The sequence below is a fragment of the Oncorhynchus tshawytscha genome, unplaced genomic scaffold (assembly GCF_018296145.1).
Source record: "Oncorhynchus tshawytscha isolate Ot180627B unplaced genomic scaffold, Otsh_v2.0 Un_contig_4521_pilon_pilon, whole genome shotgun sequence".
Classification (NCBI taxonomy): domain Eukaryota; kingdom Metazoa; phylum Chordata; class Actinopteri; order Salmoniformes; family Salmonidae; genus Oncorhynchus; species Oncorhynchus tshawytscha.
The window spans coordinates 12,501-31,156 of record NW_024609460.1 but is presented as its reverse complement, the minus strand read 5'-3'; the positions used below and the strand labels follow the sequence as shown (position 1 = coordinate 31,156).

At 44.9% G+C, this 18,656-nt stretch overlaps 1 protein-coding gene across 1 annotated transcript in view; it reads right to left on the bottom strand.

The window, feature by feature from the left end:
* Nucleotides 1-4,688: 4,688 nt before the first annotated feature.
* Nucleotides 4,689-18,656, bottom strand: part of LOC112242394 (homer protein homolog 2) — a gene marked incomplete at its 5' end in the record, with an annotated part of 25,959 nt that continues 11,991 nt past the window's right edge. The window contains 2 exon segments of the mRNA XM_042315416.1: nt 4,689-5,543; nt 16,392-16,472. Of these exon segments, the coding sequence (XP_042171350.1) occupies nt 5,355-5,543; nt 16,392-16,472 (270 nt within the window).

Sequence of the window (18,656 nt, the reverse complement as noted above, 5' to 3'; positions counted from 1 at the left end):
CCTGAATGCTGATTGGCTGACAGCCGTGGTGTATCAGACCTTATACCACGGGTATGACAAAACATGTATTTTTACTGTTCTAATTACGTTGGTAACCAGTTTATAGCCTGTTCAACCTCTCTTTCGTATCGTCGGAGATCTTCAAAGATTGGAAAGCTGCTGCGGTGCACCACAGCCACGCTCAAGGTCCTAAACGATATCCTAACCACCATCAATAAAAGACAATACTGTGCAGCCGTATTCATCGACATGGCCAAGGCTTTCGACTCTGTCAATCACCACATTCTTATCGGCAGACTCAACAGCCTTGGTTTCTCAAATGATTGCCTTGCCTGGTTCACCAACTACTTTTCAGACAGTTCAGTGTGTCAAATCGGAGGGCCTGTTGTCCGGACCTCTGGCAGTCTCTATGGGGGTGCCACAGGGTTAAATTCTCGGGTCAACTCTCTTCTCTGTATACATCAATGATGTCGCTCTTGCTGCTGGTGAGTCTCTGATCCACCCCTACGCAGACGATACCATTCTGTATACTTCTGGCCCTTCTTTGGACACTGTGTTAACAACCCTCCAGACGAGCTTCAATGCCATACAACTCTCGTTCCGTGGCCTCCAACTGCTCATAAATGCAAGTTAAACTAAATGCATGCTCTTCAACCGATCGCTGCCGCACCTGCCCGCCCGTCCAGCATCATTACTCTGGACGGTTTTGACTTAGAATATATGGACATCTACAAATACCTGGGTGTCTGGTTAGACTGTAAACTCTCCTTCCAGACTCACATTTAAGACTCACTCAAATCAAATTTTATTTGTCACATACACATGGTTAGCAGATGTTAATGCGAGTGTAGCGAAATGCTTGTGCTTCTAGTTCCGACAATGCAGTAATAACCAACGAGTAATCTAACCTAACAATTCCACAACTACAAAGGGATAAAGAATATGTACATAAGGATATATGAATGAGTGATGGTACAGAACGGCATAGGCAAGATGCAGTAGATGTATCGAGTACAGTATATACATATGAGATGAGTAATGTAGGGTATGTAAACATAAAGTGGCTAGTGATACATGTATTACATAAAGGCAAGATGCAGTAGATGATATAGAATACAGTATATACATATGAGATGAGTAATGTAGGGTATGTAAACATTATTAAGTGGCATTGTTTAAAGTGGCTAGTGATACATTATTGTACATCAATTTCCATTATTAAAGTGGCTGGAGTTGAGTCAGTATGTTGGCAGCAGCCACTCAATGTTAGTCGTGGCTGTTTAACAGTCTGATGGCCTTGAGATAGAAGCTGTTTTTCAGTCTCTCGGTCCCTGCTTTGATGCACCTGTACTGACCTCGCCTTCTGGATGATAGCGGGGTGAACAGGCAGAGGCTCGGGTGGTTGTTGTCCTTGATGATCTTTATGGCCTTCCTGTGACATCGGGTGGTGTAGGTGTCCTGGAGGGCAGGTAGTTTGCCCCCGGTGATGCGTTGTGCAGACCTCACTACCCCCTGGAGAGCCTTACGGTTGTGGGCTGAGCAGTTTGTCCGTGATGTGTACGGACAAGCATCTCCAATCCAAAATTAAATCTAGAATTGGCTTCCTATTCCACATCAAAGCCTCCTTCACTCATGCTGCCAAACATACCCTCGTAAAACTGACTATCCTACCGATCCTCGACTTCGGCGATGTCATTTACAAAACAGACTCCAACGCCCTACTCAGCTAATTGGATGCAGTCTATCACAGTGCCATCCATTATGTCACCAAAGCCCCATATACTACCCACGACTGCGACCTATATGCTCTCGTTGGCTGGCCCTCGCTTCATATTCGTCGCCAAACCCACTGGCTCAAGGTCATCTATAAGTCTTTGCTAGGTAAAGCCCCGCCTTATCTCAGCTCACTAGTCACCATAGCAGCACCCATCCGTAGCATGCGCTCCAGCAGGTATCTCTCACTGGTCACCCCCAAAACCAATTCCTCCTTTGGCCGCCTTTCCTTCCAGTTCTCTGCTGCCAATGACTGGAACGAAGAGCAAAAATCACTGAAGCTGGAGACGCATATCTCCCTCACTAACTTTAAGCACCAGCTGTCAGAGCAGCTTACAGATCATTGCACCTGTACACAGCCCATCTGTAAATAGCCCACCCAACTACTTCATCCCCATATTTATTTATTTATTTTTGCTCCTTTGCACCCCAGTATCTCTACTTGCACATTAATCTTCTGCAGATCTATCACTCCAGTGTTAAATTGCTAAACTGTAATTACTTCGCCCCTACGGCCTATTTATTGCCTTACCTCCCTTATCTTACCTCATTACCACACACTGTATATATACACTTTTCTATTGTGTTATTGACTGTATGTGTGTTTTATTACATGTGTAACTCTGTGTTGTTGTTTGGTCGCATAGTCGTAGTTGTAAATGAGAACTTGTTCTCAACTAGTCTACCTTGTTAAATAAAGGTGAAATAAATCAATAATAGCAATAAGGCACCTCGGGGGTTTGTGATATATGACCAATATACCACGGCTCATGGCTGTATCCAGGCACTCCGCGTTGCGTCGTATACCGCACCTCCTCGAACCTTATTAAGTAAACAATATGCTTCAGTGCCTTGTTGAAATGTATGGAGACAGAAGAAACACTGACCACAAAACAGATCTGGGATCAGGCTAGCTTCACAATGACCAGATGCCACAGCATGATTCGTCAGTGCGTAAAACAATATGCTTCAGTGCCTTGTTGAAATGTATGGAGAGAGAAGAAACACAGACCACAAAACAGATCTGGGATCAGACTTGTTGAAATGTATGGAGACAGAAGAGTCACAGACCACAAATTTGTAATTAAACTATATTTTAACAACTGTCAATTCTATATGGTACAATATTGACCAGGAGTCACAGAAGTGGAGTCATTTTGATTGACAGGAAGGAGAAGGTGCTATATGGTTCAGGTTCAGCCTATTGGAAGTCTGTACACACAGAGGATGTCGTGGTTACATGAGGAACAAGGGAAAGTTATATAGTCCGTCCGTAGACACACTCCCATCTTGTGAAAACATTTCTCAAAACAAGTGATAGAAATCTATCCACTTGTATCATGGTGTTACTCACAGATGTCCCACAACAAGATGTGTCTGTAGTACAATATTCAAATACAATTCATCACGACTGCGTTCTGTAAAAGGTAGACTTCTGGGTGCGTTTTGTTGTTAAACAGAGGGGACTATATAATATCACCACACCATACCCGCTCCCAAAATATTATATTATAGAAAAGTTGAGCCCAGAAAAATGGGTACATATAATATATCTGTAGAGAAACATCCACACATTAAGGTAATGTTGTCATATATACTGGGGCCACTTCCATAGAGAGAGAGAGAGACTAAATGTGATAGGCACAAACACAAAGAAAATCAGCAAAATAAGTCAAACTAAAGAGATCTCACAGGGTTGATTTAAAGGCCCAGATCATGTGTTGTTCTCATAAATAACTCAAACTAATGAGATCTCACAGGGTTGATTTAAAGGCCCAGATCATGTGTTGTTCTCATAAATAAGTCAAACTAAAGAGATCTCACAGGGTTGATTTAAAGGCCCAGATCATGTGTTGTTCTCATAAATAAGTCAAACTAAAGAGATCTCACAGGGTTGATTTAAAGGCCCAGATCATGTGTTGTTCTCATAAATAAGTCAAACTAAAGAGATCTCACAGGGTTGATTTAAAGGCCCAGATCATGTGTTGTTCTCATAAATAACTCAAACTAATGAGATCTCACAGGGTTGATTTAAAGGCCCAGATCATGTGTTGTTCTCATAAAGTATTCTTCCCCATAGTTCCTAGTTTATAGTTCACCCAGCCAGCAGCAACAACCAAGTCCCCCCTAAAATATCCCCACTGACCAGACTAATAAAACAAACAGACCAAAGTAGTGGAGGAAGCACATATCCTATATGAACAACAGATTTTAAAGACATACTTCATACTTTTGTTCTAGAAAACTGACAGAAAGAAATATGAAGTATTACACACATGCAAAACCCTCATTAAACATTGCACTCGTTACAAATGGGTTATCTAGCATAGTTTAGGGTTTCTCTGCCTCCTCGGACTATAAAGTCCTGGTTTCATCTATTCACATTTCTAAAAAGGAGCCTCGTCTTCATTTCTTATGTGCATTACATTTACATCGCTGCAGAATGACTGCAGATTCAAAATGTTCATGTTTTACCGAAAACCCTTTAAATCCTTGAAACGTCTGTTATTGAACCGAACATCTGTTCATTCCCTTTCACGGTCTCGTCATTATGACGTCATCGTCATTATGACGTCATCAACAGAACTACTTTTTTCAAACCAGATTTTCCTCCTTTTTTCTCCTCTTCTTCTCATTTTTGTCCTGTTGTTGTTGTCGTCGTCGTGTTGTTGATGTTATTGTCCTGTTGTTGTTATTGTTCTGTTGTTGATGTTATTGTCCTGTTGTTGTCATCCTGTTGTTATTGTCCTGTTGTTGTTGTCCTGTTGTAGTCATTGTTGTCCTGTTATGGTCGTTGTTGTCCTGTTGTGGTCATTGTTGTGGTGGCTGTTGTTGTGGTGGTTGTCCTGTTGTTGTTGTCATTCTGTTTGTTATTGTCCTGTTGTTGTCATCATGTTGTTGTTGTCCTGTTGTAGTCATTGTTGTGGTGGCTGTTGTTGTTGTGGTGGCTGTTGTTGTTGTGGTGGTTGTCCTGTTGTGGTTGTCACACTACTAGGATTTCTTAAATAATGGTTTAAACATTTTTAATTTTCATAGCAATATTTAATTAGTGCGTTACTATGGTGACGCATGGTCATCATCCGTCTAGTTTGGCCGGTTCTCCTGAGGCACTTGATGACACCGCCGTGTCATGTATTTGTAGTGTATGCGCATATTAACTAACAAGTAACAAACTGTCTTTAAACACACCTGAGATCGACATGAAGCAACAATATAAAGACAAGTCTTAAAAAGTATATATCTTCTATATTTCCCTCACGTCATAAAGAGACCAGTAGGATAGTGTGGGATCATTACGTATCTGTTGTTGTACTGCATTAGCTGTAGTTTAAATACATGTAGCCCTTTTTAAACCCTTTCTTCCCTCTTAGTTCAGCCTGTAGAAACAACAGACAGAACTATAGAACCTGTCACCTGTTCTAGAACTGGAACCTGTCTCCCCCCCACAGAGACAGAGCAGTAACCAGAGAGAAGACTCTAGGTTCTAGTTCCAGAACACTGACTGACTGATACACCAGATGGAACCATCTCTAACCGGTCATCCCTCCATCCCTCTCTCCTCTCCTCTGTCTCTTCCTCCCTCAGTTATCCAGCCCTAGTTTGGACAGGCCCTGCCTGAACTCGTGCAGCTCATCAATCTTCCCATCCAGGACGTCCATGAACTTCTTCAGCTCTCCCTTCATGTTGCCCTGCCTGGACTGGCTGTCCTCGATGTCGACCTGAAGACCCTCCATCCTATCCTCCAGGTCCTTGTTCTTCACCTCAGCAGCCTAAACACACAGAGATTATGGAGTTAGATTACTGATATAATAACGTTTTAAATTCACCTCAGCTGTCTAAAGAGATTGGAAATATGAAGTTAGATACTGCCATAACGTTGTACATAACTATAACTTTCACCTCAGCCTACAGATAAGAGACAATGACATGTATTAGTCGCTAATTTAGAAAGTTTATTAGCTTGAGAGAATATGGAGGGGGAGAGAACGAAAGGGGGCGAAGGGAGCGAGCGAGAGGCGGAGGGAGCGAGCAAGCGAGAGGGAGAGGGGGGAGAGAGGGAGCGAGAGGGAGAGGGGGAGGGAGAGGGGGAGGGGGAGGGAGAGAGAGAGCGAGAGGGCTAAAATAGGAGGTCTAAACTGGTGCCTGGTGGCATTTCTCAGCTGACTGTTGAAACCTGATCACTGTGTGGGAGACCTGCTTTAAATAGAGAGACCACTGGACCAGACACTACTGATACTGTCTGGTATAGAGATAGAGTTATTAGAATGGATATAACCTGCTTCAAATAGAGAGACCACTGGACCAGACACTACTGATACTGTCTGGTATAGAGCTAGAGTTATTAGAATGGATATAACCTGCTTCAAATAGAGAGACCACTGGACCAGACACTACTGATACTGTCTGGTATAGAGCTAGAGTTAATAGAATGGATATAACCTGCTTTAAATAGAGAGACCACTGGACCAGACACTACTGATACTGTCTGGTATAGAGCTAGAGTTAATAGAATGAATATAACCTGCTTTAAATAGAGAGACCACTGGACCAGACACTACTGATACTGTCTGGTATAGAGCTAGAGTTAATAGAATGGATATAACCTGCTTTAAATAGAGAGACCACTGGACCAGACACTACTGATGTCTGGTATAGAGCTAGAGTTAATAGAATGGATATAACCTGCTTTAAATAGAGAGACCACTGGACCAGACACTACTGATGTCTGGTATAGAGCTAGAGTTAATAGAATGGATATAACCTGCTTTAAATAGAGAGACCACTGGACCAGACACTACTGATGTCTGGTATAGAGCTAGAGTTAATAGAATGGATATAACCCCTTCAGACCATGGAGCTTTAGTGTGATAGCATCTCCACCATTTTGGATGTATTGTAACGTGTGATCATCACGATGGTTGTTACCATTGTTGCTGCATGTGTCTGACAGAGAAGACAGCAGCATTCTGCACTGCTCAGTGGTGTTCTGAGCTAATCTGCCATGATAACCACTAGTGAATATTGCTTTGAACAGGAATGTCAGTGCTATTTGAGTCTGTCTAATAGCTTGCTGAGGGGTTCTCTGATCCATTGTGTCTAAAGGGAGAGGAGGCATCAGAGCCAAGTCATTGTTGGTTTTATTCCCCTCCCTACTCTATCTAGCCAGGTTGGACCTGAAGCTGAAGAATTTGAGGCATGTCATTGTTGGTTTTATTCCCCTCCCTACTCTATCTAGCCAGGTTGGACCTGAAGCTGAAGAATTTGAGCCAAGTCATTGTTGGTTTTATTCCCCTCCCTACTCTATCTAGCCAGGTTGGACCTGAAGCTGAAGAATTTGAGCCAAGTCATTGTTGGTTTTATTCCCCTCCCTACTCTATCTAGCCGGGTTGGACCTGAAGCTGAAGAATTTGAGCCAAGTCATTGTTGGTTTTATTCCCCTCCATAGTCGGTCTACATGGCACCGCACCGATGACAGCTTGGCTGAGGAAATACGCTGTGAGGCTGTCAGATGATCGAGGGAGGCGAGTCAACAACAAAATCGATCTATCATCATCATTACTGATATAGCTTCACTGCTCACATAGATCACATCAGAACCACAACAACACAGCTACTATCCACACGGCATCACTACCGATACATACAGTTTCACATCTCATTCAGAAACAAGTAGTATTACCTTGTCACTACCGATACATAGAGCTCACATCAGAACCACAAATATATACTATCCATACAGCGTGGCCCTCGATACAGCCTTACCCTGTTATACTCTGGTCTGCAGCAGCAGTCTGAACAGAAACGAGTCTGTTTAGATATATAATGTACAGGGCCTTCAGAAAGTATTCAGACCCCTGGACTTTTCCCACATTTTGTTATGTTACAGCCGTACTCTAAAATGGATTCCATTTTTTTCCCATCATCCATCTATACACAATACCCCATTATGACAAAGCAAAAATAGGTTTTTAGAAACGTTTGCTAATTTATCAAAAATAAAATATCACTTTTACTTAAGTATTCTGACCCTTTACTCAGCGATTACAGCCTCCAGTCTTCTTGGGTATGACGCTACAAGCTTGTCACACCTGTATTTGGGGAGTTTCTCCCATTCTTCTCTGCAGATCCTCTCAAGCTCTGTCAGGTTGGATGTTGAGCGTTGCTGCACAGCTATTTTCAGGTCTCTCCAGAGATGTTCGATCGGGTTCAAGTCTGGGCTCTGGCTGGAGCACTCAAGGACATTGAGATTTGTCCTGAAGCCACTCCTGCGTTGTCTTGGCTGTGTGCTTACGGTCGTTGTCCTGTTGGAAGGTGAACCTTCGAGGTCCTGAATGCTCTGGAGCAGGTTTTCATCAAGGATATCTTTGTACTTTGCTCCGTTCATCTTTCCCTCGATCCTGACTAGTCTCACAGTCCCTGCCACTGAAAAACATCCCCACAGCATGATGTTTCCACCACTATGCTTCACCATAGGGATGGTTCCAGGTTTCCTCCAGATGTGACACTTGGCATTCAGGCCAAATAGTTCAATCTTGGTTTCATCAGACCAGAGAATCTTGTTTCTCAAGGTCTGAGTCTTTAGGTGCCTTTTGGCAAACTCCAAGCGGGCTGTTATGTGCCTTTTCCTGAGGAGTGGCTTCCGTCTGGCCACTCTACCGTAAAGGCCTAATTGGTGGAGTGCTGTAGTGATGGTTGTCCTTCTGGAAGTTTCTCCCATCTCCACAGAGGAACTCTAGAGCTCTGTCAGAGTGACCATCTAGAGTTCTTTGTCACCTCCCTGACCAAGCCCCTTCTCCCCCAATTGTTCACTTTGGCCAGCACACTAGGCAGAGTCTTGGTGGTTCCAAACTTCTTCTATTTAAGAATGATGGAGGCCACTGTGTTCTTGGGAACCTTCAATGCTGCAGAAATGTTTTGGTACCCTTTCCCAGATCTGTGCCTCGACACAATCCTGTCTCGGAGCGTTACGGACAATTCCTTCGATCTCATGGCTTGGTTTTTGCTCTGACATGCACTGTCAACTGGGGGACCTTATAAAGACAGATGTGTGCCTTTCCAAATCATGTCCAATCAATTGAATTTACCACAGGTGGACTCCAATCAAGTTGTAGAAACATCTCAAGGATGATCAATGGAAACAGGATGCACCTGAGCTCAATTTCGAGTCTCATAGCAAATGGTCTGAATACTTACGTTAAGTATTCAGACCCCATAAGTATCTTTAATACATTTTCAAAAATTCCCCAAAAACCTGTTTTGATTTGTCATTATGGGGTATTGTGATGTCATTATGGGGTATTGTGATGTCATTATGGGGTATTGTGTGTGGATTGCTGAGGAATTCTATTTATTGAATCCATTTTAGAATAAGGCTGTAACGTAACAAAATGTGGAAAAAGTCATGTGGTCGGAGTACTTTCCGAAGGCAGTGTATATTGCTGAAATGATTCCTCTGTCTACATAGCAGCTAGTCATGTTTTTTCTACACCGGGGGTCCAATTCAAAATGAATTCTCCCCCAAATCTTGTCTCATTGCTGCAACTCCCCAACAGGCTCGGGAGGCGAAGGTCGACTCATGCATCCTCCGAAACATGGCCCATCAAACCACGCTTCTTAACACCCGCCCACTTAACCCAGAAGCCAGCCGCACCAATGTGTCAGAGGAAACACCGTTCACCTGACAATTGAGGCCAGCCTGCAGGCGCAGCGGCCCGCCACAAGGAGTCGCTAGAGCGCGATGAGCCAAGTAAATCCCCCAGGCCAAACCCTAACCCTGACGATGCTGGGTCAGTTGTGCTCCGCACTATGGGACTCCCGATCACTGCCGGTTGTGATACAGCCCACGATCGAACCCGAGTCTGTAGTGATGCCTCTAGCACTGCGATGCAGTGCCTTAGACCGTTGTGCCACTCGGGAGGCCAATCCTAACTCAATATACTTTAAAATGACTAAAACCAAAAACCTGCTAAACCTGGCCCTCCGATATTCTAAACCTGGCCCTCCGATATTCTAAACCTGGCCCTCCGATATTCTAAACCTGGCCCTCCGATATTCTAAACCTGGCCCTCCGATATTCTAAACCTGGCCCTCCGATATTCTAAACCTGGCCCTCCGATATTCTAAACCTGGCCCTCCGATATTCTAAACCTGGCCCTCCGATATTCTAAACCTGGCCCTCCGATATTCTAAACCTGGCCCTCCAGGCCAGTCACACTGCTCTTTACATTTCATTCTTCCCCTCTAATCAGGGACTGATTTAGACCTAGAACACCAGATGGAGCAAAGAATTATCAGGTACGACAGACAACCAGAAGTAGTCTGGACCTCGTAGGGTCAGAGTTCAATACCCCTGTTCTACTATCTGAACGTGCCATAACTCTTCCACCTGGTTGACAGATCTGTCTCTACTGGAGACCAGCTACCACACCAGAGAACAACATGCATATCAAGACTATCTCTCTCCTCTCTCAGTAGCACAAGTTTGAGTTCACTTAAGGCAATGGTGTTGGGTTTACATTAACCTTTGCTAGAGGCGGCATGTTTGATGACTTTTATGGGTTCTTCAGTCCCTTTAATCTAGCATGATATTGTATTATGGACACTTACATGTAAACAGCACTTATGCACTCAGTGATGAAGAATTAGCAATGGAACATCATTCGTCATAACAAGAACTAGCACGGCCTGGTCCTCAATTTCCTGTTACGCTACCTGCATGCTGAGCACGGGCGGCACCTGGCTGAGCACGGGCGGCACCTGGCTGAGCACGGGCGGCACCTGGCTGAGCACGGGCGGCACCTGGCTGAGCACGGGCGGCACCTGGCTGAGCACGGGCGGCACCTGGCTGAGCACGGGCGGCACCTGGCTGAGCACGGGCGGCACCTGGCTGAGCACGGGCGGCACCTGGCTGAGCACGGGCGGCACCTGGCTGAGCACGGGCGGCACCTGGCTAACCCCTGTTCAACACTGATGCTGGCAACCAATGACAAACATCCTGGAACTCGTCATGGCTCTTGTTCCTTCGTCAGCGCTTGAGGGCCAGGACGGAGCTATGGGCCGCCCAGTCCTGCATCGACACGGCTTCTCAAACCGGTCACAGATTATGTGCCATAATCCTCTACTGCTTGAGTGTGGAGCCTACATTAGTTCCATCAGTACTGGAATTCTGAGTGTGGAGCCTACATTAGTTCCATCAGTACTGGAATTCTGAGTGTGGAGCCTACATTAGTTCCATCAGTACTGGAATTCTGAGTGTGGAGCCTACATTAGTTCCATCAGTACTGGAATTCTGAGTGTGGAGCCTACATTAGTTCCATCAGTACTGGAATTCTGAGTGTGGAGCCTACATTAGTTCCATCAGTACTGGAATTCTGAGTGTGGATCCTACATTAGTTCTATCAGTACTGGAATTCTGAGTGTGGAGCCTACATTAGTTCCATCAGTACTGGAATTCTGAGTGTGGAGCCTACATTCCATCAGTAGTTCTGATCAGTTCCATCAGTACTGGAATTCTGAGTGTGGAGCCTACATTAGTTCCATCAGTACTGGAATTCTGAGTGTGGAGCCTACATTAGTTCCATCAGTACTGGAATTCTGAGTGTGGAGCCTACATTAGTTCCATCAGTACTGGAATTCTGAGTGTGGAGCCTACATTAGTTCCATCAGTACTGGAATTCTGAGTGTGGAGCCTACATTAGTTCCATCAGTACTACTGGAATTCTTCCATCAGTACTGGAATTCTGTGTGGAGCCTACATTAGTTCCATCAGTACTGGAATTCTGAGTGTGGAGCCTACATTAGTTCCATCAGTACTGGAATTCTGAGTTCTATCAGTACTGGAGCCTACATTAGTTCTATCAGTACTGGAATTCTGAGTGTGGAGCCTACATTAGTTCCATCAGTACTGGAATTCTGAGTGTGGAGCCTACATTAGTTCCATCAGTACTGGAATTCTGAGTGTGGAGCCTACATTAGTTCCTGGAATTCTCAGTAGTTCCATCAGTACTGGAATTCTGAGTGTGGAGCCTACATTAGTTCCATCAGTACTGGAATTCTGAGTGTGGAGCCTACATTAGTTCCATCAGTACTGGAATTCTGAGTGTGGAGCCTACATTAGTTCCATCAGTACTGGAATTCTGAGTGTGGAGCCTACATTAGTTCCATCAGTACTGGAATTCTGAGTGTGGAATTCTGTACTGGAATTCTGAGTGTGGAGCCTACATTAGTTCTATCAGTACTGGAATTCTGAGTGTGGAGCCTACATTAGTTCCATCAGTACTGGAATTCTGAGTGTGGAGCCTACATTAGTTCCATCAGTACTGGAATTCTGAGTGTGGAGCCTACATTAGTTCTATCAGTACTGGAATTCTGAGTGTGGAGCCTACATTAGTTCCATCAGTACTGGAATTCTGAGTGTGGAGCCTACATTAGTTCCATCAGTACTGGAATTCTGAGTGTGGAGCCTACATTAGTTCCATCAGTCGTGCTAATATGATCATGATTGTGTCAGCCTAACGTTCCAGTAGCTTTGTTGCTTCTGTTCTGCATCACATCTGATACAGTATGTAACACCGGCACTGCATTTACTTTGCAGGTGGCTGGCTGGGTTCATAGGTCAAATATTCTCATGTACCAAGATGACATCTCATCTTGCCTCTTCGAGGGCACCCAGCAGTGTGTCACTATGTCAGGCCGGTTGATACTAGTATTTTTCTCATGTACCAAGATGACATCTCATCTTGCCTCTTCGAGCGCATCATATGTGTAATAATCATATGGCTGCATTAACTCACACCACACACAGTATTCACACATTGACTAGTAGTCAGTCCTGTATGGTAGAATGACCTGGTCTATTGAGAGTCTTAAACAACGCATTCTGACTTCACATAGTTAATCGCCTGGCTTGGGGGATTTGATAGAGAATATCGTCCTCTCTGCCTATTATCATCTTCATATGACGTTTGGTTCTTGCAGTGAGCTACCCTGAAGGAGCAGAGTCCTAATGCTTGGTTCTGGCAGTGAGCCACCCTGAAGGAGCAGAGTCCTAACGCTTGGTTCTGGCAGTGAGGGATCCTGTTGGATCTCTCCCATCCAGCCATTACCAATATCTGTCAACATCCTGTTGGATCTCTCCCATCCAGCCATTACCAATATCTGTCAACATGCTGTTGGATCTCTCCCATCCAGCCATTACCAATATCTGTCAACATGCTGTTGGATCTCTCCCATCCAGCCATTACCAACATCTGTCAACATGCTGTTGGATCTCTCCCATCCAGCCATTACCAATATGTGTCAACATGCTGTTGGATCTCTCCCATCCAGCCATTACCAACATCTGTCAACATGCTGTTGGATCTCTCCCATCCAGCCATTACCAACATCTGTCAACATGCTGTTGGATCTCTCCCAGCCATTACCAACATCTGTCAACATGCTGTTGGATCTATCCAGCCATTATCTGTCAACATGCTGTTGGATCTCTCCCATCCAGCCATTACCAATATCTGTCAACATGCTGTTGGATCTCTCCCATCCAGCCATTACCAATATCTGTCAACATGCTGTTGGATCTCTCCCATCCAGCCATTACCAATATCTGTCAACATGCTGTTGGATCTCTCCCATCCAGCCATTACCAACATCTGTCAACATGCTGTTGGATCTCTCCCATCCAGCCATTACCAACATCTGTCAACAGTACACTGACATCTTCAGCTGTTTCTGCTAAGGCACCCTTTATAGTGCACTCCTTTTGACCAGGGCCCATAGGGGTCTGGACTAAAGTAGTGCACTATTTTATTTATAATTTATTTATTATTTATAAATAAGACTGACATGCCTATTTAACTAGGCATGTCAGTCTTATTTTCAATGACGGCCTAGGAACAGCGGGTTAACTGCTTGTTGTTCAGGGGCAGAACAACAGATTTGTACCTTGTCAGCTCAGGGGTTTGAACTTGCAACCTTCCGGTTACTAGTCCAACGCTCTAACCACTAGGCTACCCTGCCGCCCCAATACTATAAAAAACTATAAGGTTGCCATTTGGGATGCATCCCATGTCTTTATGAGAAGAATGTTCTTCATATTCAAGAGGAGAGATCTGTAATTACAATACTGTGATTCAAATAGAACTGTGATTCAAATAGAACTGTGCGTCAAATGGAACTGTGCTTCAAATAGAACTGTGCGATCAAATAGAACTGTGCTCAAATAGAACTGTGCGTCAAATGGAACTGTGCTTCAAATAGAACTGTGCGTCAAATGGAACTGTGCTTCAAATGGAACTGTGCTCAAATGGAACTGTGCTTCAAATAGAACTGTGATCCAACAGAACTGTGATCCAACAGAACTGTGATTCAAATGGAACTGTGCTCAAATAGAACTGTGCGTCAAATGGAACTGTGCTTCAAATGGAACTGTGCGTCAAATGGAACTGTGCGTCAAATAGAACTGTGCAAATAGAACTGTGATCAAATGGAACTGTGCTTCAAATAGAACTGTGCTTCAAATGGAACTGTGATCAAATGGAACTGTGCTTCAAATAGAACTGTGATCAAATGTGAGAACTGTGATCCAAATAGAACTGTGATCCAACAGAACTGTGATCCAACAGAACTGTGATCCAACAGAACTGTGATCCAACAGAACTGTGATCCAACAGAACTGTGATCCAACAGAACTGTGATCCAACAGAACTGTGATCCAAACAGAACTGTGATCCAAACAGAACTGTGATCCAACAGAACTGTGATCCAACAGAACTGTGATTCAAAGAACTGTGATCCAACAGAACTGTGATCCAACAGAACTGTGATCAAACAGAACTGTGATCCAACAGAACTGTGATCCAACAGAACTGTGATCCAACAGAACTGTGATCCAACAGAACTGTGATCCAACAGAACTGTGATCCAACAGAACTGTGATCCAACAGAACTGTGATCCAACAGAACTGTGATCAACAGAACTGTGATCCAACAGAACTGTGAAATAGAACTGTGATCCAACAGAACTGTGATCCAACAGAACTGTGATCCAACAGAACTGTGATCCAAACAGAACTGTGATCCAACAGAACTGTGATCCAACAGAACTGTGCTTCAAATAGAACTGTGATCCAACAGAACTGTGATCCAACAGAACTGTGATCAAACAGAACTGTGATCCAACAGAACTGTGATCCAACAGAACTGTGATCCAACAGAACTGTGATCAAACAGAACTGTGATCCAACAGAACTGTGATCCAACAGAACTGTGATCAAACAGAACTGTGATCAAACAGAACTGTGATCCAACAGAACTGTGATCAAACAGAACTGTGATCCAAACAGAACTGTGATCCAACAGAACTGTGATCAAACAGAACTGTGCTTCAAATAGAACTGTGCTTCAAATAGAACTGTGATCAAACAGAACTGTGATCAAACAGAACTGTGATCAAACAGAACTGTGATCCAACAGAACTGTGATCCAACAGAACTGTGATCCAACAGAACTGTGATCAAACAGAACTGTGATCCAACAGAACTGTGATCCAACAGAACTGTGATCAAACAGAACTGTGATCCAACAGAACTGTGATCCAACAGAACTGTGATCCAACAGAACTGTGATCCAACAGAACTGTGATCCAACAGAACTGTGATCCAACAGAACTGTGATTCAACAGAACTGTGATCCAACAGAACTGTGATTCAAATAGAACTGTGCGTCAAATGGAACTGTGATCCAACAGAACTGTGATCCAACAGAACTGTGATCCAACAGAACTGTGATCCAACAGAACTGTGATCCAACAGAACTGTGATCCAACAGAACTGTGATCCAACAGAACTGTGATCAAACAGAACTGTGATCCAACAGAACTGTGATCCAACAGAACTGTGATCCAACAGAACTGTGCTTCAAACAGAACTGTGATCCAACAGAACTGTGATCCAACAGAACTGTGATCCAACAGAACTGTGATCCAACAGAACTGTGATCCAACAGAACTGTGATCCAACAGAACTGTGATCAAACAGAACTGTGATCAAACAGAACTGTGATCCAACAGAACTGTGATCCAACAGAACTGTGATCCAACAGAACTGTGATCCAACAGAACTGTGATCCAACTAGTTTCCATTGTTGAGAATGTAACTCTCCACTCCATTCTCTAGGAGACAATACCTTTTAATAACAGTGTGGATCATAGCAACCATTTAACATGATATACAGTATCCACATCATAGTTGTAAATAGAACACAAATGGACCTGTTATTCATACAGAACCATGTGGAATATTCAGAATAAACCCAGTAACAATAACTTGTTAGAGACTCAATGAAAACTGAGAACAAACAAGAGGTGTGTGAGCATAATGTAATGTAATAATCTGGATCTGCTGAGAGAGAGAGAGAGCGAGAGAGAGAGAGAGAGAGAGAGAGAGAGAGAGAGAGAGAGAGCGAGACTCACATTTCCAGCTTATTGGCTTCAAGTACCTGTAGTTTCTCTGTGATGCTCTCACACTCTGCCATGAGTTGAGGGGTTAGTGTTTGGGGTGTAGGGGTTAGTGTTTAGGGTGTAGGGGTTAGTGTTTAGGGTGTATGGGTTAGGCTTCAAGTACCTGTAGTTTCTCTGTGATGCTCTCACACTCTGCCATGAGTTGAGGGATGATCTCTGCTTGCTTCCTCAGGTTCTCCAGTTCCTGGAAGGAACACATCACATATTAATATCCTCACCAGACCTCCTGTACCTCAGTCCTCATCAGACCTACTGTACCTCAGTCCTCATCAGACCTACTGTACCTCAGTCCTCAGTCCTCCTGTACCTCAGTCCTCATCAGACCTCCTGTACCTCAGTCCTCATCAGTCCTACTGTACCTCAGACCTCATCAGTCCTACTGTACCTCAGACCTCATCAGTCCTCCTGTACCTCAGTCCTCATCAGACCTCCTGTACCTCAGTCCTCATCAGACCTCCTGTACCTCAGTCCTCATCAGACCTCCTGTACCTCAGACCTCATCAGTCCTACTGTACCTCAGTCCTCATCAGTCCTACTGTACCTCAGTCCTCATCAGTCCTACTGTTCATCAGTCCTCCTGTACCTCAGTCCTCATCAGACCTCCTGTACCTCAGTCCTCATCAGACCTCCTGTACCTCAGACCTCATCAGTCCTCCTGTACCTCAGACCTCATCAGTCCTCCTGTACCTCAGTCCTCATCAGACCTCCTGTACCTCAGTCCTCATCAGTCCTCCTGTACCTCAGTCCTCATCAGTCCTACTGTACCTCAGACCTCATCAGTCCTACTGTACCTCAGTCCTCATCAGTCCTACTGTTCTGTCCTCATCAGTCCTCATCAGTACCTCAGTCCTCATCAGTCCTACTGTACCTCAGTCCTCATCAGTCCTACTGTACCTCAGTCCTCATCAGTCCTCCTGTACCTCAGTCCTCATCAGTCCTCCTGTACCTCAGTCCTCATCAGTCCTACTGTACCTCAGTCCTCATCAGTCCTACTGTACCTCAGTCCTCATCAGTCCTACTGTACCTCAGTCCTCATCAGTCCTACTGTACCTCAGTCCTCATCAGTCCTACTGTACCTCAGTCCTCATCAGTCCTCATCAGTCCTACTGTACCTCAGTCCTCATCAGTCCTACTGTCACCTCAGTCCTCATCAGTCCTACTGTCCTCACCTCAGTCCTCATCAGTCCTACTGTACCTCAGTCCTCATCAGTCCTACTGTACCTCAGTCCTCATCAGTCCTACTGTTCTCAGACCTCCTGTCCTCATCAGTACCCTCAGTCCTCATCAGTCCTACTGTACCTCAGTCCTCATCAGTCCTCCTGTACCTCAGTCCTCATCAGTCCTCCTGTACCTCAGTCCTCATCAGTCCTACTGTACCTCAGACCTCATCAGTCCTACTGTACCTCAGTCATCAGTCCTACTGTACCTCAGTCCTCATCAGTCCTACTGTACCTCAGTCCTCATCAGTCCTACTGTACCTCAGTCCTCATCAGTCCTACTGTACCTCAGTCCTCATCAGTCCTACTGTACCTCAGTCCTCATCAGTCCTACTGTGCCTCAGTCCTCATCAGTCCTATGTACCTCAGTCCTCATCAGTCCTCCTGTACCTCAGTCCTCCTCCCAGTCCTCCTGTACCTCAGTCCTCATCAGTCCTCCTGCCCCCAAGTCCTCAGTCTGTACCTCAGTCCTGTCCTACCTACCTCAGTCCTCATCAGTCCTACTGTACCTCAGTCCTCATCAGTCCTCCCGTGCCTCACTGTCCGTTTGTTTCAGTCCTCATCAGTCCTACTGTACCTCAGTCCTCATCAGTCCTCATGTACCTCAGTCCTCATCAGTCCTCCTGTACCTCAGTCCTCATCAGTCCTCCTGTACCTCAGTCCTCATCAGTCCTAGAATGTACCTCAGTCCTCATCAGTCCTACTGTACCTCAGTCCTCATCAGTCCTCCTGTACCTCAGTCCTCATCAGACCTACTGTACCTCAGTCCTCATCAGACCTACTGTACCTCAGTCCTCATCAGTCCTACTGTACCTCAGACCTCATCAGTCCTACTGTACCTCAGACCTCATCAGTCCTACTGTACCTCAGACCTCAGTCCTACTGTACCTCAGTCCTCATGTACCTCAGTCCTCATCAGTCCTCCTGTACCTCAGTCCTCATCAGTCCTCCTGTACCTCAGTCCTCAGACCTACTGTACCTCAGTCCTCAGACCTACTGTAACTCAGTCCTCAGACCTACTGTATCTCAGTCCTCATCAGTCCTACTGTACCTCAGTCCTCATCAGTCCTACTGTACCTTAGTCCTCATCAGACCTACTGTACCCCCAACCCCTCCACCCCGTCTCAGCCCCCCACCCCCCTGCCTCCGCC